This window comes from Ischnura elegans, chromosome 3 (assembly GCF_921293095.1).
Source record: "Ischnura elegans chromosome 3, ioIscEleg1.1, whole genome shotgun sequence".
Lineage (NCBI taxonomy): Eukaryota > Metazoa > Arthropoda > Insecta > Odonata > Coenagrionidae > Ischnura > Ischnura elegans.
Window position 1 is genome coordinate 116,713,843 of NC_060248.1, and position 21,067 is coordinate 116,734,909.

Here is a 21,067-nt window from a genome sequence, read left to right on the forward strand (position 1 = left end):
CCATAGATACGCCACTGCTAGTGTCCAATGGAAATAATCGTTGAAGGACTGGTGGAAGGGAAAAACGGCACACGTACGTCACGGATGAGATGTATGGAACAGGGGATGATGACTGTAAAGCAGAAGAATTAGGAGAGTTCAGTGGAGAGCTGCGTCAAACCAATCTCAGGATTAATGACTGTCGATGATGATCGTCATCCCACTTTAAAATCATCCAACAAACCATTTATTTACTTCAGTTTGTTTATTTAATAGTTTTCCATTCATGGTGCCTCTAATTAAAGGTAAAACTCCCATCAATGAGATGCGTTTCGGAGATTTAAGTCATTGTTTAATTTCCAGACACTCGCAGACTGTAGGAAAGGATTTCTGTCGGCCGCGATGAACATTTCGTCGATTTCAAGACTAGTCATACATCTCTGTACATCCACTTCTTCATTTTCATTAAATGATTAAAAATTAAAGTCACCAGCAGCACAGTAGTCACGACGCAGTCACCATACATTTCGAACAGTAAGTAAGCTGCTTACAGACACAATATTTGCAGAGCGTTCACAATTAGCCAGTTTAAAAACACATCAGTTAGTGCCAACTCCATTTTGAAGGTTAATTTCTTTGAATAACTTTGGGTGACATTTAGTAACCGTTCTCTCTATAAATTTCACATTCATGGATACCCGGACAAAGTTTGACATACCTATACTGTTGAACTAATGCTGCCGCCTGAATTGTGATTATTTTTTTCATAATTGCTGCCATCGGATGAAGGACCGCAGCTGATATAAGTAATTTCTAGCAAGAAAAATAACCGATAGCTCTGGAACATCACACTAAAAGCCGAATCACCACTGATTTTTTCACATTCATTTCCGAAACCCTAGATATTTCCATAAACTTTTTGCTAGGGGTAAGGCTTTTTTCTTGGAAAAAATCGTACGTATTACTCAACGTGTAGAGAGATGATAATTTTTTCTCGAAAGTTGTTAAACACGCAAAAAACTTAAACCACTCATTTATCTTTCACTCCGGCTACAGATGATTCAGAGCCAACGTGACGAATCGCGAATCTTTTATACATATACTTTCTTGAAACCAAAATAGCTTCATTTAGAATAATTCACGTGTTAACAAAACAGTTCCATCATTTAACAGGTTAGAGTCAGAAATCGATTTTCAGTTTACGTATGCATCGAATCTTTAAGAGGAAATGATAAATTGCACAAATATTTCTATAGCCAATCGAATACCGACACTTACAATTATGATAAACATCAACTAAGAATTTTACACAATATACGTTGATTTATAGTTATGAGATGTACTTTTGTTAGTTCTTCATTAAACAGTTAATTACAAGCTGGGAGACGGCATGCTTTTCATACCAGCGGGCCGCATACTCAACTTGGCAAGGTTATAAGAGATTGAATAGATTGTTTTCCACAAGGTAAAATCACAGATAAATATTAGCGTCTCCGCGCCTATAAACGCATATTCTGCATCCTTTAAAACCACCAGTGAGCCTGATTCTCTAGTATCTCTCATTTCCGAGTTCTCTCTTCGTAGATACGTTGATACAAGCCTCAGCGCCATCTGTCGGGATGATATTGAGGTGGTATTACTCCCAAACTACACTTTCACTCATATAATTGCTCTGATGAACTCTGCTCCAATTTCACAGAACAGCACTAGCCAAACCACTACATCCTTTCGGTATATAACTCGTCCGACTCGGAAAAAAGAAAGAGGGCGATTCTATTCCCGGTAAAAATTTCCGACACTACGACTAAACAAACCGTCAACAGTAATGGAAAGGTTTTCCGTCTACTTAACCAGGCTTGTGATATATTTTCCAAGTTCACCAACATTACCATGCCAAACAACACTTAGCTTTCACACATCATTGCCTTAATTACGTTTCATTTCCTTCTTAACATTCTTTTCCATTTTTTGCTCATCCCTCACCTAATTCTCCCTTTACCGTTATTTCAGTTAACTGCACACTTAATATATTTCCGGGAACTCATACATGAAATAGCTGTATTACATCCTTCCTCTCCACACCCAATTTTCACACAAAATATGCAATGAATGGACACGTTTTCCGCTTGCTTTAAGATATTTACGATAATTTACTAAATTTTAATCTCACTTATATCCCAGCCATACATGGAGCCAAATATTTAACCTAAAGAAATTTTTTGTACCCGAAAACTTGCTATCAAGGGCAAGTGGAAGGAAAAGATAGTATAAGGAGGACTCGTGTGAGATGTGTCGATCGAGATATTAGGGATGTAAAAGGAAAAACAAACACCTAACAGTTAAAACTATTTGCTGATAGGAGAGGTTGGGTCAGACCAAATTAAGGATTGTTGACCGAGGGTCAAGACAGTGGACTGCCTTCCATTTTGCATGATTTCAACATTTTTTCGCTCAGAGACATAAAATCAGGATGAGAAATTTCTTGCGCGAGCTAAGTTATAGTTTGTAACAGTAAGAAAAAATAACACTAGGCCAGAGCCTGGACATAAATACGGGATATTAGAATTCATTAAGTGCCTTAAAACTTACCTAACCCCTTAATTTGGGGTTGTTCCTGCGGAATTGCGATGAGTAGATAAAATTTATATGAGTTTCACCGTTTTCCCAGGTAAATAAAAAATAATAAATAATACTGTAATTTTTCCTCTTAAATATGACAAAAATTACAGTCCTCATCGAATCGCTCGCAGGATGTGGAAATAATCAGCAGAATCTTATTCTAATGAAGGCTTTCGTGGGATGAATAATAAAATGATGTCCTAGAGAAATTACGCAATCTCCTGTATCTACTCAGGAGCTATAACTATTGACTACAGCCAATCAGCAGCATCTTAACCTGAGGCTAGGGGAAATAGAAAAGGCATAAAAGATGCTGCATCGTTGCTTCATCGACTAGAAAAATCCGACTTAAACGCCAGCGAAATTGTCATTCGGAATAAATAATGAGCGAGGCGGAGTAAAGCCCGGAAGATCTACATCTTTACCTTCAGATAATTAGTGTGATTAAACGATAAAAATAAGAGGAGTTATTTTTATTAATTATTTCATTACAATGAGTACAACCTGGTAGCAATGTACAAGAAAAATTTAATGCATAAGTATCCTATATTTAGCATTCAGAGCACATTCGATGTTTCTTTTAAAATAGAATAATGCTCTTCGAAAAAGCGTTCAGGACATTTTCTTGTAGTAAATTCCATTCTTCAACCGCTGAGTTCACATATGAATATTTATATTTCTCATTTCTCTTAACCTTGTTTTTATTATAAATTTATGGTCACTTTTACCAACCCTATATGGTTTTCCTACTCTATTTTTGATTTTTTTCCAGTCCTGAAAATAGGGTGCATCCTTTGCACATGTGATACTAATAAGTACACAAATGTCACAAAATTTTTCAGTTATTGAAACACTCACGACTACTCCCAAGAACGTTCGAAACGGCTTTCAAATATAAAGAACAACTCTTATTGCAGAAGAAATAATGGTGCCGTCAAAGCCCCCGCCCGAAGACGAGGTTTCCATTTGAAAAACAGCTTCGGGTAATGAAAAAATGTAACGATATCTTTCCAACAAGAATAACTTAAACAGATTGAAGTCCCGGAGGATGCATATAACTACTAAAATGTTCCTCAGAGGAAAACCAGTATTGAAGACCAAATGCGCCACTACCATTAGTGCTCACATTAGTTTGCCTGGGGGCTGGCGCTACTCTCGTGCCCCCAAAAAGGCAGACCTAAACACAGCCGATAATGGCAGGAGATGGGGAAGGTCGAGACAGGTATAAAAGGACGCCATCGCAAGAGGATAAGTGAGAGAGAATAAAGAAAGACGAGGAGAGACAAACATGGATTCATTATTCACTCTCTTAATGTATTTCCAACTTGACGCGTAGTAAAGTGAAAAAGTGGATCATCTCTTCACATCACATCGCCATCCACTTGGATGCGTACTTGAAAACGAGTCGCATATACTGTGATCACTCAAGAACGAGGAAAATCCGCGCTATGGATGGTGAAAACATTTACGCGAAGGATGATCCAAAACCTCGTCAGTGAAATAATTATTGTTGGAGTAACAGTGAGTGCAAGAGGCATCAAACGAGCCAGCATTTTAATAATTATTAAAAGTAACACCTGGACTGCTAAAAGTAGAGAGAAACAGTTGGTGAAGGCACACAATGCATTAGTCAAGTAATTGGGCGGCTGGGAATTTCAATACCTGTGGCTTATTAAGAAACGATCAACGCATCTCAAGATGGAATATTTATTGAGTGAACTGCAGAACATTATTTAAGGCTATTATCACAACGAACTCGCAGTGCATCATCTAACGCTAGGAACAATTGGCAAAAACACAAGGTGAGTAAAATTTTAGTATCTCCATCAGACTTCAATGTGAACATTTTTTGGTTAAAAATTCTTGAAAATGGATACTTAAAAAACACAGTTTAGATATCGTGGCAACAGCTATTACCAACCGATGTCTAAAAATGAAAATGAGTACGTCATAAAATAAATAATACCTTTCCAAAGCAATACTTGCATGACGAGAGTGTTATAGAGAGAGAGAGAGAGTAAATGACAAATTACAATACCTACCGAAAACGAATGCTAGTAAAAACATTAAAATGGGTTCAATTTCCCTCGAAAAATAATTATGCTGATTGATTACGCCTAAGACGAAAAAAATCGAAATTTACCTTCATCAAATTAAATCGAAACTTGAAGCACGTACGTTGTGGAAGGCTCCATAATAATAATGAAGGACACTGTGTTTCTTCCACAAGTTTATAAAAAAATATATTGACTGGTTTCGGCTACTACACCATTATCAAATACAATATTACAAAACAAATTGTCCTTCATGATTATTATCCTCATCAAGCAAATTAATGGGTTAGAACTTCATATACATCGTAATGGCACCAGGTTCTACACTTATCGTAACTGGAAAAAAATTTGACATTAAAAGCGAGTTAAAAATACTAATAAAAAATTGTATCTGGCTCTTAAAGGAAAATACGGTGACTATGACTGCCAGGCTTTGGAAAAAAATAAATAAATAGGTTGACTGGTGATTTGAAGGGGAGGACAAAAAACTGAGGTAAAATCCCACATTACAAGACAGACAAGAGGTGAGAAGGGAGTATTGTAGGAAATTTAGATAGGATGTCGAATAATCTAGGGAGCAAGTAGTCGATTATGAACGATTAACTCGAACTTGGGAGACGATTCAAACCCATAAGAAAGGATTTGGCTTATTTCCTATGAAATTGAATAGGTAGATGGACAATATGCAAATTAAGAATTTTTTAAATGAAAACATTGATTGAGGAAAACTATTGATATTTCGAGAGAAAAAAGCATTTGGAGGGACCTGATTGTAATTCAGTTTCCATAGCAATTTGCCACCCAGATATGATAGTAAGCCTAGAAAAATTAACCTACGTATAAGGTAACCAAATGATGGTCAATGGAGACGCTTATTTTCGTCTAGGTAAGAGAACGACCCAAGACGAGTCCTCTTCCACAGCTGGAACCTATTAGAAATGCAATCAGCGGAGTATTTCGAAGCGAGATAAACACATTTTGGAACGTTTATATAATCGCAGCATTCCCACAGCGGTGAAAAATCTACGCAGCTACCAAAAATGAATATGATATTATTATCGGTACTTCCAGTTCAAAAATACAATTAACCCTCGTTTTCTAAATCAAAACAACTCGAAAAACCCTCCTTAGGACCTAAAATCTTATATAACCGAGGATTCTCTATTTCTTCATACAAATTCTCAACCGATAAGATGACACTGGCTATAGAGACACCAGGCCATACCATTTCTGCTATGGTTCAAAATTTGTACGAATTTTTGGGTAATAAATTGGGATAAGACAACAGGGATCAAGGTTATTAATTTGGAAAATCATACTGCGATATTTAGTTTCACCAACCTCCAAGAATATTTATTTAAGATAAAGAAATATCATTCGTATATACTGACAACGCTTAAAAGAAAATGCAAAATCATGAATTTGCAGAGCCACGTTAGCGTGAAAATTATATGCGGAGGTGCAGAGGAATTTCAATCTTATGAATCACTCAACTATCAATGACCCCGTAAAAGTAATCATGAATTCATACTCAGCAGAAAAATACTCCTTACAAATAACTTGACATAAAATCAAAGAGTATAAGTATAAGTAAGTGTAAGTATAAGCACTGATGATTCATAATACAAGTTGGTAACCCATTGATAGGCAATGAATCCTCGTTCTGGTATTAAATCCATTAAAGAAACTCAAAAGGCATATAACAGCGGCATTTACAGCCATATGTTAAGATCTTCAAGATTCAATCAACCCTCGATATTTCCCCTGAGTTATCATTTTCAGATCACAGGAGTACTTTATTTTTTTAGCACGATCATTTAACCAATCCCCATATTTCAGCTACTTTCCAAATAAACAGAGAGAAGGCAAAAAAATCATTAGTATATACGTGGCTATGATAACTAGAATATGCAAAATCATGAGTTTGCCGGGCCAAGTTTCATGAAAATTATAAATGGTTGCGCAAAGGAATTTCAAGCTTAATAGGAAGATGGAAAACAAACGATTGGCTGTGATAAAATTTTTTAAGGTTGAATGAGTAATTCATTAGAGCGCTAAATTCAACTTATTTGTGCAATAAACGTTCTTCTGACAACCAATAAATTACATTTAGTCTATATATTAGTATACTTTACAAATATCCAGCTTCATAGTCAAACCATGAATTATCAGTACCACTTTTTCGAATATCAGACAAACTTGAATGTTTTTACGGTTAGATATAATCATATGGAACGCCATGAATCGTAGAATCCATCCAATTATTACGAAAAGATAAATATAAATTGATAAAGGTAGCGACGAAAATACGTTTCATAGAGAAAAATAATCAATGCATTGCGAAAAATGTTCAAAATAGATTTGACAGACAAAAACGAATTTAAGTGAATTTTCGAACAAATATTCACTGAGTATACAAGTGAAAGGAAAACCATTCACCCTAACTTATCTAAATTTCTAAAGCTAATATTCGAAAGATGCCCAAATTCACGCCGCATTCCGCTAAAAACTTGAAGTGCCAAAGTTAATTTTGGGATCCCACTTATACGCTCCTGAGCCCAGCATAGGGTTGCAAAATTCTCACTTAATATAGTTGGTTGGTCACAAGTGTGGGAGAAATTTTTGCAGCTCTGGAACTGTTCACAGTATCTTCTTCAGGCTCTTAGATTCTCTGATTTAATGGCAATTCTATGAGGGTGGTATCCACTTGCCAGCAGAGCGGTTTACAAGCATAGCATAAGATATCAATGCCCTTGGGACCCAAGCACAACAGTTCTAAATTTAGAGCTTTGACTGACAACCTGAATGACCTACCACAACCGCCAATTTATTGACGCATGCACGCGGCGAGGTGACCGACTCAAGCTCTTGCAATAGTGCGATGATTTTGGTCTCGATGACGCGTCACTACGCCAACTGCAGAAGAGGCCCGCGGGGAATTTTCCTCAAAGAAACACCCTTCCCCCCCCACACACACTACAACGTTGAAATCAATCTGGCCCACCTCGCTTTTCCCATTAACCCCCGCAGTTGACCACGGCGCATTCCCACGTCCAGATAACGGGAGAGGAGCGACAAGCAGCACGTAGGTCTGATAAGGAAGATCGTGAGGGAGACAGCATCCTTGGGCACCACCAACGGGGGGAGAGCCTTGCACAACTCCCGGGGAATGAGCACCTTCCCCTGGACTCGGTTGGTGCACGTGGCACAGAGGAGGATGGGCTGGGGCTTATCGTGAGGAGATGGCATAGACAGAGAGAGAGAGGGGGGGTGGCACTCGAAGATCCCGGTTCGTTCCCCTCCACGCCACCCCCCCCCCCGTAAACCAACACCCTCTCCCCGAACACAAGGTGTCGCTCGGGTTCAACAGAGGACAGTGCCAGGCTCTTATAAGGGTAGTGTCAGCCGACTCGGAGTCAGAACGGTCTCAGACGAGGAAGGAGAAGTACCCACCGGCCCTCTGCAGGAAAGCAGCCTGATCTGTAAGGGAGCTCCAATCGAGATAGGAAGATATTCGGGGATCATCCAAAAAGGTGAGCCAAGTGGTCTTGAGGCGTTGGTCATAGAACAAGGGGATCAGAGAGTGATACGTTGCGATGAATACAAATTTCCAGTGTTACACAAAAAAATTCATATAAAAATGAAAGTGAACTCTTTATTTTTTTATTGAAAACTTTCTGAGTGGAGATATTATGAAATAGTGTAACGACGCCATTGAAATTTAAGAATATATAAGCGTGATAATATAATGTTTTCCATACATTGTATTTTTTTAAACGAAATTTATGCATTGACGCCAAGGCCAAGACAACAGAGTAAGCCCCTTTAGGGCTTCCGCAGTGAAAACCTTCTTACATACAACGAGAATCGAATAAATAATCCTCTTACTAATTTTCCGCGACTTATACTGTGAACCCAACCAGTTCCGCATGATTTGAGGGAGTCGTGCTCCAACCGTACCGGCATCTCTTCTCTCAACTGAAGCCTCCTCTCTCTTTATTGTTTAAAGTGTTGATGAATGTGAAAAAAAAACTTAGAAACAGTGGGTACTTAAACTTCAGGAGTCGCTTTATCAGCTGCTTTTCACAAATTTTGGCCTTGGGATGATCTTCATGATGATAAATGGGTAAATTTCTATTTGCTATCTTCGTAAAATATTGTGCTAGCATTTCAGTTCCGTTCGGATAATCCTTTGCCATTGAATTTTTAATGTAGGACACTTGCATTTTATACCGTGACGACATTTACATTATAATTGCAGACATAGCCGAGAGACACAGGAAGATGGCAATAGTATAACTAATGCCTCAGGAGATTGTTATCATCTCCTAATAAAATTTGATCCTCTCGATACATGTGATCGTCAGTCTAAAAGTTGAAGGTGATTATACACCCTTTGTAGAATACGCGACAGCGATAAGATAATAGATAGGGTTCCAAATGGAATACATGGAATGTTTCTGCGTAAATAATATCTAATTTGAGTAATACTCTAAAGGTTTCAGGTGAATTTGAGAGTAGCCTGAGAAAATAACAATAAATTCAATATAAAGATAACTGCCGCTGTAATTTAGGGTGGTGATAAATCATATAAAAATGAAAGTGCTGTCAAACATTTTATACAAAACTATCTTGACGGAGTTATTTAGGAAGTGACATGACACCATTGAAAAATAAGAGAAAATTTAAGCACAAATCAGCATGATAATATAATGTTTTCTATACCTTGTATTTTTCTCAGACGAAATTTATACATTTATACCAAGTACAAGATGTCAGTAAAATTTGTTCAGGAATGACGGAAATACAACAGATTAAATGGCTTAAAAGATTTTTTCATGCATGGGCCATCAGATAAACTTATAAAGGAAATATGATGACTAAATGGGTATTTATAGATTTCCGCACAAATTTTATTTTCATCAAAAAATGATTACGACAGGATTTCCGTCAGGTCTTGCCAAAACACAGACCACATCGATAAAAATAATAAAAAACCTAAGTGGTCGGAATTGAACCTGAAAGTATAAAGGTGAAAGAAAATAAAACGAATGTAGCAAATTCCAAAACACTAACAAGCGGCACGGGCATTTCAAAGGATTTCCTTCGAATTCAAACAGCAAAAAATACTTGTTAACCTCCGTCGGAGGGACATAGAAGTCCTTTGAGTGCGGGCGTGAGCCGAATAGCACGCCACTACGCAAGTTTACAAAAAGGGAATGCAGGTGAACAGAGACGAGGGCTGTTAGAGTAGTGACCTTCCCACATTTGGAGAATTCCAAAGGAAACTCGTCACAACTGCATAGCGAAAAAATCACTAAGTGTCATTCTAACCAATTATTTGAGGAAGAAATCTAAGAGGGGCGACAACGTAAATGAATTTCAAAGAGACACCGTGTTACTAACATCCTCTTGAGCCGACTCATAAATGACGGAAATTTTTCAAAATATCTCTTTCGTCGAACAATATTAAAGAAACGTTTGATACACTATAAAATGCATTTCACGCAAGAGCGTTGGATTTTCATAAATTTTGAAACGCATTAAATAGAATTCGAGGCGAACGGATCAGTTTATCAGTGCCTACTTGAAAAATTTGATGATAAAAAAATGCCCGCTACCATCAAAACTTGTGATTCGATCCCACAGGAGACGGTAGATTAAAATGTTAGGAAATAAAAAAATCACCTTATTGTGATCCTCAAATTTTTAAGTTCTTAGATATCAACTAAAGGTGCAGAGAAGCATCAGAAGATAATCGAACTATTTTCCTGTTATCTTTAGATGAGTTATGCAATGATTTCCAAGAGTCATTTTAATAGATACCTTCTTCATCTTTGGGCTTTTGCGAAATTCAGTATGTGTTTTTTTTTTAGAATAGGACACGAGTGAGGAAGATTGATATCAACTCTTTCACTGCATGAGGTATCCAACGATTTTTAAAAGCTGATGAGTGGGCTCCATTGATAAAATATGATTATCATCTTTCCCGCGAGATTCATATTGAATGGACACAATGTTCTCGACCAGTGGCGCGCAGCGAGGGGGGGAGGTTTGGGGGATAACCCCCCCCCCCCCCAGAGCTTAGAGAATTTTTTATAAAACATATTAAGTGAGAAGATCCATAAATAGGCTATGCGGGGTGTACAAAGCATTTACAAATGAGCAGGGTTGGAAAGAAATAGGTCTGAAGCTGGACTCACCCTGCTACATAGGAAGGAAAGACCATAAATTTGAAATTAAGTTTAAAAAAAAACAGAAAACAGACATTTTGAGAAAATCCTTCCTACATAGAGGAATAAAGGAGTGGGATGACCTACCTGAAGTTATTGTTAAGATCTTCTCTGCATATGTGAAAAATTTTAGGAAGAAGTGTGCATCACTTATATATTAATTACATATTGGTTTAGAAGGGAGACTGTGATATTGGGTCAATGTTCATTTTTTAGTTGTATTATATTAGAATTAATGTATTTAATGGATTGTTTGAAATTGGTTTTTTGGGACATTGTTAAATTCTTAGTTGTATGAGATTAGAATTAGTGTATTATTTTACCATGGATATCTATTCTGTTTCTAAACTTTGTATTAGATAGATAGAAACTCGGTATGTACACATTTGTTATTCATGTACATCTAATGCTGCCACCAGGCAATAGCCTACTTGCAGCAACGTTTAAAAATAATAATAATATTATGACAAATTTGTAATTAATATTAGGGGGACGGATGACTTACAAACGGATCATCCAACTATTCACACAGCCGTAAAACTCATCATTCAGGGCCATTTATCTTAAAGATTTTCTAGGGGGGGGGGGGGCACGCACAAACCCTGGCGGGTGTTCCATGCGCCCAGATCCCTCATTATCAGTCGCGCCTAAAACCCTCCTAGATTGAATTTCTAGTTGCGTCCCTGGTCTCGGCAGGCTAATCCTAATTAGAGGATACGAGAACTTGAGCTCATTGACTAAGCCTCTTGAATATTCATTTCCCGGTAACTCAAAGCATTTATTTCCATCCACAATGAAATGAAACCTTTAGATATGGCGAAAATCAACAGGAATTATTTTTTAGTATGGAAGTTGATACATTTCGTGAATCTTCAATTTATCAGTACTTCATACTTCATTAGTCGTGATCCTAAAATAGACACATTATTAATATAAATGAGGTGAAAGGTGCGATAATTACCTAAAAATAGTTTCGAATTTAATGTTTTCGGTATACCTTCATCATCAAGCTCCTTATCTACCTGACTCGATCAGTGGGTGTAATAAAAAAAATATGATACCACAGAATGTTCTTCTATTTTATCTTAGCTAATTTTCCAATTTTTATTCCGTTTCTGCACTAGGAAGTGTTAGTATTTGTTCGTTTACTCACAGTCACACCTGAAATCGGAATTTGCGAAAAGGCGGAAAGGAAAGATGAGTTACGACGAAGAACAATCTACCCCGCTCATCTATTCTCTCGTAAGTGTAAAATAAGAAAAGGAAAAGGTTTCCGCAAACTTTTCATGATTTGGTGACGTCAGATTCTTCCATGACGCCCTATCTCCCCCCCCCCTCTGGGTTGGGGGAAGATGGGGCCACCTGGCCTCACACAACCCAGGTTAAATAAGCTAAAGTCAAGTCAGCTGACAACTAGCTATTTTACTCGTTCCGGGAAGACCATTCCTAGAGGAAAGGAATCTCTAAAAAATTACCAACGAAAACCGACCACGCATGGCACTTAAACAACGCCGATGAGTAGCGGAGAAACAGTGACACGCTCATCATGAGTTCGGGACGCCGTCAACTTATCTTCGAATGGGTTAAGTCCGTCGATTTTTCTTCTCGTGAAGTACGCGAAGGATCGAAAAACGGAAATATATGTGTCACGTTATTTTTTTAACTAAATGACAATAAAAAAAACTTTAAAAAAATGGTGGACGACCTCATTGTGACGTTGTCTTCTTATTTTAAAAAAGTTCTAAACGATAATTTCTTCGAATGCTTTCTTAGGTTTGGACTAAATAACCCTCCAACCATGACGTCAGCCTGCTGCGGCTGCAACTTCGTCGACACTGCCGGCATCATCCCCGGCAGCTGCAACGCCGGCTTCGCCCTCTTCATGAGCCTCGTGCAGACCCTGATCATGTCCAAGTGCGAGATAGCGGACCCTTGCCGGCGACTCGGCAGGGACGGCGCCCAGTTCCCGCCGCTCCCCGAGTACGACTTCGTGGTGGTGGGTGCGGGAGTGGCAGGGTCCGTGGTCGCCGCGCGCCTCTCCGAGCCCAGGGACGACGGCGGCCAGCCGTGGAGCGTGCTGCTGTTGGAGGCGGGCCCAGAGGAGCCCTCGGCGACCCAAGTGCCGGCATACGCGGTGGCGGCAATCGGCACCGATCTAGACTGGAAGTACACGACAGAGCGGCAGGAGAAGGCGTGCCTGTCGTCGGGGGGCATCTGCAAGTGGCCGAGGGGCAAGATGGTCGCCGGAACGGGAGCCATGAACGTGAGTATAAGTTGGGCCAATGCATATTATTGTTATTATTATAGTATTCTACTGATTAAGGTAGGTTTCCATGGAGTACTAAAGACGCGATCTGAGAGCCTCCCTTTCCTTCCAGCACTGCCTTCTTCCATTCACTGTAAGGCCTACTCCGTTTCAATCTATCTAAAACTCCTATTCTTTTCCTTCCCCTCCCTCGTTTCCCTAACATTCTACCCTCGAACACCATTTTCAACATCCCCTACCCGCTAAGTACCCCCTCCATCCATACCTTCTGTCTCCTCCGTGTCTCATCTAAAAGCTGCCTCTCTGCGCCAACCATATCCAGCACTTCGTCGTTCTTTTTCCTCTCCGTCCATTTCACCTTCTCCATTCTTCTCCATACCCGCATCTCGAATGCTTCCAATCTTCTCTCGTCCTCTTTCCTCAGTGTCCACGTTTCCGCACCGTAGAGAGCTACACTCCAGATCAAACTCTTCACTAACATTTTCTTTAAACTCTTACATAACGATCCTCTCAGAAGCTCCTTCATGTTCATGAACGCATGACTGCCTTCCTTGTAGCTTTGTTATTTGCAATGATATGAACAGCGGTATGTCTTTTTTAAATGGCATCCTATATTTTTTATTCGTCAATTCAAAGAACGATGGCTGACTGAATGACTGGTGTGCATTTTACAATGTTTTCATTTATTCACCGTCAACGTAAGCAAGTGGAGTAGTTCCAATACCCGCGTACCTGCACTAAGCGCTACTGAGTCAGTCATTTTCATTACACTGTTTATGTTAATGGTCCACTGTGCTACATTTTTGAATAAGTCTTTAGGACAGGAAATGAATTGCCGAATAGAAATATATAGGCTGCCATTTAAAAAAGTCATCCCGCTGTTCATATCTTTGTAAATAACAAAGCTACAAGGAAGACAATCATGCTGATTAATGTCCCCCTGACGGCTAATGGACATTTGCTTGACACATTTTTGAATTTTTATCTGGACAAAAAGTTATTCCGGGTGGTCAAGATAAAAGAGACACCCTGTATATCTCAGATACAATGACGCGTAACATAGGAGAGGTTACTAACTCAGACAAGGTAGAGTTAGGAAAGGCTCTTTAAATAATTTCCGACGGGCTAAAATATCTACGTTTACATTAGTGCAACACTTGTCCCGTAGATTACTCAGCCACAAACAATTCTCCACAAGGCCTTTCCTAACCATAAAGCTCATTAGAACGGCTTTCTGAAATCAGAACAGATATTTTCATTCCAAGTTAATTCACGTTTAAATAGATGCATTAATTTTTCATTTTTCTATAGAGTATGGCTTAAGTGCCACAGTCAGATAAAAAACATTCCTATTCACATTTCACATGCCTTATGCTCTCTTGCTCATGTATAGAATCTTGTTTTCTTTCCGATGACTCCGAGGCAATTTTCTGTCAGTGATTCCAGTAGCGCATTATGGACTGCAAATGTACCGTCAGCGTTATCGCTATTGCTCATCAACCATTTGTTATTTGCCCTCCAATGTCACCGTTCTGTAGCTCTCTCCTTAATTTCGCCATAGATGTATTTCCTCTCAAAAATATTAGATATCTCAAGTCTCCTTTTTCTTCGAATTATTCCCACTCCAATAGTCAGAATCACGATTGTGTTCTTCTCATCACTGGAACGATGCTCATTAAAATTCGCATTTCCTTATTGATGGCAAGAGCGATTCTTCTTGTGATTTTCCTTTAAGTCTTCTGGGTACTCAATAAAACGCTATCTCATTTAAAGAGTAAGAATTGAAGAGACTTTCATCATAGTTAGCCTTAAAATGCAAATCAAAAGACGCAATTTCAAGGCGACAGCACTAACCTATACTTTATAACAATCGTACCCTCATGCTTCCCTTGGTTAACCGCTGGAATTTTGCTGCGGGAAATTTATTGCCTATCTTGAGTAAACTCACATGAATAGTAGCTTCTTTGAGACAGTTTAGTACCCTTAGCTGTTTGTATCTAATCCACTCAAGAATAATTTGTATTTCGAAGGAAATCTCACCGACACTCAGCTGTTTTCTCGAAAATAGCTACTGATTTCGTGCATTTTCAAAGCTAAGTGAAGAAGAGTGTATCACAATCAAAGGTTTGCATATTCATCACATAAAACAACGTGCATCGGGAATAAATTGTCAAGGCAGTTCCCTGCGAATAAAGTGCTGTGTTTTTCACGGACAAGTATGGCCGAATACGGGAACTGGTTTGTTAGGAATGCATTACAAATGATTTAATCTGGTGTGACACCACAGAAAATCACTCTGTGATAGTACCATTGTCCTATACCTGTCCGGTCCTGCCATTGAAATTGCTGCCCATAGAAATTATATCACAGTTATCATAGCTAAAGGTTTTGCGGTAGCCTTCTGTTACATGCATACGCAGGACTTGGTAGAATGCGAATATCGTGGAGCTTGAAGCTATTTGCCACCAAAGTCTTAAACAATTTATGCATATCACCGCACAATATACGGCCAATGAAAATTTTTAAATATAAAATAAATATGTTGATACTTTTCGAGGGATAAATCACAAGAGAAAATTCAATTTGCTTACATTCCTACCATTAAGAATTAATAATGCTAATGAAGAAACAATGAGGTTTCAAGATGCTACGTGTATCTTTCCAAATACTATAATAATCTAATTTTTTCACATTTATGCAGTCAGTTATCAAGCTGTTATTCGTGCTGATAAGAATTTCAAAAATATTTAACTGACACCGAATAATATCATCGATAAACGAAGCCGGTCGATCAGAAAATCCGGGAACGAAGTTACACAGAGTTCAATTAAACACAAAAAAGGTCAAGTTCGTTCTTTGTGTCTTACAATTAGAAATGACTCTATTCACCATACAAATTAGGTGTAACAAGTATAGAGCGGAAAAAAACTGCATAAGCAAGCCTCTTTTTAATAATTGTTCGGAGATTAGTTATAAGAGAAAATTCAATTTGCTTACATGCCTATTTTTCATTAAATACTAGAACAAATGAAGCAAAATTAAGGATTTAAAGTAGGTACAACGTAAATCTTTCAGAACGCCGCAATTATGTATTTATGCATTGCAATCAGGTCCTTAACATTTACATTTACTTTCAGGGAATGATGTACAACAGAGGAAATAGGAGGATATACGACGAATGGAACGTGGACGGCTGGAGCTTCGACGAAGTCCTGCCATACTTCATCAAAGCCGAGAACAACAAGAATCCCGAATACCTGGACGCGGGTTACCACGGCTTCGACGGACCACTCCCCGTGCAGTCCTTCCGCGACCACCCGCTCCTGTCCGAGGACGTGGTGAGGGCCGCCGTGGAGATGGGCTACGGCAACGGAGACGTCAACGGAGCGAACCAAACCGGGTTCGTGATCGCTCAGATGATGACGGAAGACGGCATGAGGGTATCCTCCGCCAAAGCTTACCTCCGCCCGAACTACAACAGGCAAAACCTTAGGGTTGCCATCAACGTCCACGTCACCCGCGTGGTGTTCGACGGCATCCGAGCCGTGGGTGTGGAGTACGTCGACGCGTCGGGAGCCAAGAACGTCGTCAACGCGCGCAAGGAAGTGGTCCTATCGGCGGGAGCACTGAGCTCGCCGCAACTTCTCCTGCTGTCCGGAGTGGGACCGAAGGAACACCTCACCGAAATGGGCATTCCAGTGGTCGCCGACATTCCAGGGGTCGGCAAGAATCTGCACAACCACATCTCCACCGGGGTCGGCTTCACCATCTCCAAACCGAACTACAATACTCTCAACTTGAAGGTTCTCCAACAATTCCTCGACAGCTTAAACGGGCCTATGTCATCCACTGGACTCACGCAGAACACAGGCTACCTGACCTCCAAATATCAAGACGAGAAGGACTTCCCGGACCTCCAGGTCTTTTTCGACGGATTCGGGGCTGGTTGTTCCAATACGGGACAGGATATGGAGTGCAAGGACGGCAGGCTGCAGGGACAATGCGGTAGGATGAATATCAATGCTCGGCCGACGAACGTCTTGCCGGAAAGCAGGGGTTACCTCCGGCTCCGTTCCGCTGATCCGTTCGACTATCCGGTGATGCAGCCGAATTACTTCAGCGTCGACAAGGACGTTCTCGTATTGGTGGAGGGGATAAAGATGATGATCAACCTGACCCGCGCTCAGGCTCTGAAACAGTATGATTTCCAGCTGATCGAGGACAAAGTGAAGGGCTGCGAGGGTGAAGATTTCGGAACGGACGAGTACTGGATTTGCATGGTGACAAGGTACACGGGCCCGGAGCACCACCAGTCCGGCACAGTTAAAATGGGAAACGACGACGATCCGGACGCGGTGCTGAATCCGAGGCTCAGGGTTAGGGGTGTGCAAAATGTGAGGGTGGTCGACGCGTCCATTTTCCCCCGAGCGCCCAACACCAACCCAGTGGCGACCATTATCATGTGTGCGGAGAAACTGTCCGATATGGTCAAAGAGGACTGGGAGGAGGTGGAGAACTACGAGAGGATCGCGTCCTATCACCCCGGTGGCTTGGTGAACATTCTGTCCAAATTTTATGGCGAAGAGGAGGAGGATCAGTCGGCATTTTCATAGCCACGTTTCGAAAATTCAACGCTGATATTTGAACTCTTTGAACCAATCCATCCATTCAAATCAGAGCAGTGTGATTATCGTATATTGCTTTGGTTAATGTCCTTTAATTATCGTTTTCATATTCCTCTTTTGTAGAAAACACTATTTGTAACGTATGCTGAGTGTCTTTTTCCGTGAATAAAGCCGAGTATACTTGCAATTTTTCATTTTCCTTACCACAAACTAGGTAATTCCGGATAGGAGACTTATCACTAATGAGGAAAAACTCAGTTCAATTTTTATAAAATTAAACTTAAATAGTTCCATATTGGAGTGACTTATAAAAAAGTTGAACAGCCTTCAAGAATCATATAGCACCCGAAGAAAAAACTAAACGATTGCAACCCTAAAAACAGTATTTCATTTGCACCATGCTCTAAAGCTGATATGGGTAAATCCTAAGTGACTTCTACGGCAATATTACAACCTTCACTTCACTGAATATACTTATTATCTGGGATAATGCCGTGTTGCCTGAGAGATGTTAATATGTAATTCCATTCAAAGCATTGCAATATTCCTATAATTCATCTAACAAAAATTATATAAAACTTTTTTTTTAGTATTTTAAATATGTCAACTTTTTCTTCACTTTTTCGCAGTGTCCATTGCCAACACTCAAAATTTCAATGCCTGATCGAGACTTTGGCAGCTAAAGTTCCACTTCATAAAGTGAGATCCTTGGGACGACTTTTAAACGAACTTTAGCTAAAGTCTCACTTTAACGTAAGTAGAGACTTTGTAAAGTGTGCAATTTCAGCGTCGCCTATGAATCGTACCCTTAGTAATAATGAAGTAAGGAAGAGAAAACACCATCCATACTCACAACTACTCACTCACATTATAAAAGAATTTGCATCATCCCAGTGATGATTTTGGTACTAGTTTCAAATATTGCAAATTGCCAGAGGAGTTATCAGCGGCATCCTATTAAACTCGCTAACGCGGCACTAATGTGCTCCGACCTAGAATCGTTGAAATCCATTCAGGCTTTTCATAAACTAATACCGAAAGATAGGATTTTTATATTATCCAATGCACGAATCAAGGCATGAGTTAGTATTGTACAACATAAAGGAAGAAATACGGGTATTTTGGCGGGGATTTCTTCCATTCTTCATCGCTCACACATCCCCCACATACAGGAGCACCTAAATACTACCCCGCTGTAGACAAGGATACAAAAGGAGAGAGTTCTTATGAGACCCACCGTCAACTAACGAATACGAATGCATAGATTAAGGTGGGTTTTGAAGAGACTTTACTCTCTGAATTCGGCCCAGAAATTTATGCAAGTCCTTAATGACGGAGGGATCCACGAACTTTAATCAGCCAAAAAACATTTACCTCCTCCACTACGAACAACGCCAGATTTAGGGGATTCTTAACATTTACAATCTTAATGCATTTTTAGTACTCGTGTTTTTTAAAATCCCATTCAAGTTAAACCAAGTCATATTCCCTCAATGGGTAAACTTTACGGTTTGATAATTATAATGAAATAGAACTTTCATTTCTTTAAGAACTAAACACTAAAGAAAAAATACTTCATACACACACATCTTCGAAAATAACTGCACTGCAAATGTCTGATTATGTCTCAACACAATTTACCTACCAATTTCAAATTATTTACGTTTTTAGACGATTTGGTATCGAAAGTGCTCATAAAACAAATAAAACAATAATTCTCTGTTATTTCGATTACGAATCTTCATTACATGGAGCACAATCTCTTGAGAAAAAGCAACAATATTCAAGGGAGTCAGTTATACTTTGGCCGTGTATCTTCGTCTCTCGGCTTAGTCTCTCATTATAACGAAAAAAACACTGAAACACATTAACTGCTCTGTAAAGTATCTTGCATGAAAAATTGACTACCCAAGGATTATCCGCATAAGACTAAGATGCCAGCACAATATTTTACACTAAGGTAGCTAGTAAAACTTCAGTATTAAACAATTTATAAACACTGTGACCATACCTGGGCCAAAATTTCTGGACATCATTTGTTAATGTGAATCCTGAAGTTAAAATACCTGCCGCAAATACAAGTATTTTGTTTTAATTTATCAACACAAACAATCAGGAGATATGGGCGTACCCAGCGAGGGGCAGGTGGGGGCAGCTGACCCCCCCTAGAAGCAAAAATCGCAAAAGTCTTTAAGCAAAATCAGTACTGAATTGAAAAGAAAGTATTCAACAAATCTTTACAAACCCACGAAAAATGATATATATTAGTATACGATATGTAACTAAAATAAAACTATTTTTTCAAGGAAATAATCTCATTAATCCTATGGCTTGCCCCCCCCCCCCCTAGATTATGGCTTGCCTCCCCCTGGTTGTAATCCTGGGTACGCCCTTGTCATCAGGAGAAAGGAGGTTGGTGTTCAGAACCGAGAAGCTTCAACGGTAGGAGCACGACTCTCTCAACTCATGCGCCATCTCTTGGCCATTCATGGAAGTAAATGCATCTGAGATCGTTTTCCCTCCATTTTCACTGCCGCTTCGATTTCAAACTTTTTGCTTCGAGCACGATAGAGGATCCTCAAGTCGGCCTCTGAATGTGTTGTTCAACCACCGCGCATTTAAATGGGTTTACAAAAGTCGCCACTCGCGTCGCTGACGGACAAATTGATTCGAGTTTCACGGGGAAATAAGGCATAAATAGGGGGTGTTAACCGAAATTTATATACCTGGCGATGCGATCAATCAAAAGCATAAAGGCCCAATGCTATCCTCGCATTTACAAAGACTGTACGGTAAAGTATTGGAAAAAGTGGATAAAAAAAGTGGATCAAAAAAAGTGGATTAAAGTGGAAGGCATTGAACTCATCACCGCGCGGCGGATATTTTTGAAAAGCGATTAGAATGCGACCCAAGGTGCAGTAGAAGTCAGCCTTCTATAAGATGGAATTGGGCCTCCTGTATGCAGTCTCCTTGGCTTCGAGTAACTGAACCTGGCTCCGATCGGCAAGAAAGCAACATCTCAGAGAATGAATGTAGAATTAACCATAACCGTTTCAGTGAAAAATTTATAACTCGTCCGCAACTCAGTAATTCAAAAAATATTATAACGTCAGGTCATATTCCATATTTATAAAAATTATTTCGCACCAATAACTGAGCTGATATAAACGCAAAATATATTTACTAGCATGAAAATAATGCGTAGATCAAGTAAAGGATCAATATTAATTATAGAAGAAAGTTACTTTTAAAAAGTTAAGAAAACTTACACAAGCGCTCGGACAAGCATGG

General features: G+C 39.5%; 1 protein-coding gene across 1 annotated transcript; it reads left to right on the plus strand.

Moving 5' to 3' along the window:
* Positions 1 to 8,062: 8,062 nt before the first annotated feature.
* Positions 8,063 to 17,963, plus strand: LOC124156409 (glucose dehydrogenase [FAD, quinone]-like). Its single transcript, XM_046530951.1, has 3 exons — positions 8,063 to 8,185; positions 12,659 to 13,148; positions 16,289 to 17,963. Exons 2-3 carry the CDS (start codon positions 12,684 to 12,686, stop codon positions 17,762 to 17,764), a joined length of 1,941 nt encoding a protein of 646 aa, XP_046386907.1. The 5' UTR covers positions 8,063 to 8,185; positions 12,659 to 12,683; the 3' UTR covers positions 17,765 to 17,963.
* Positions 17,964 to 21,067: the final 3,104 nt, after the last annotated feature.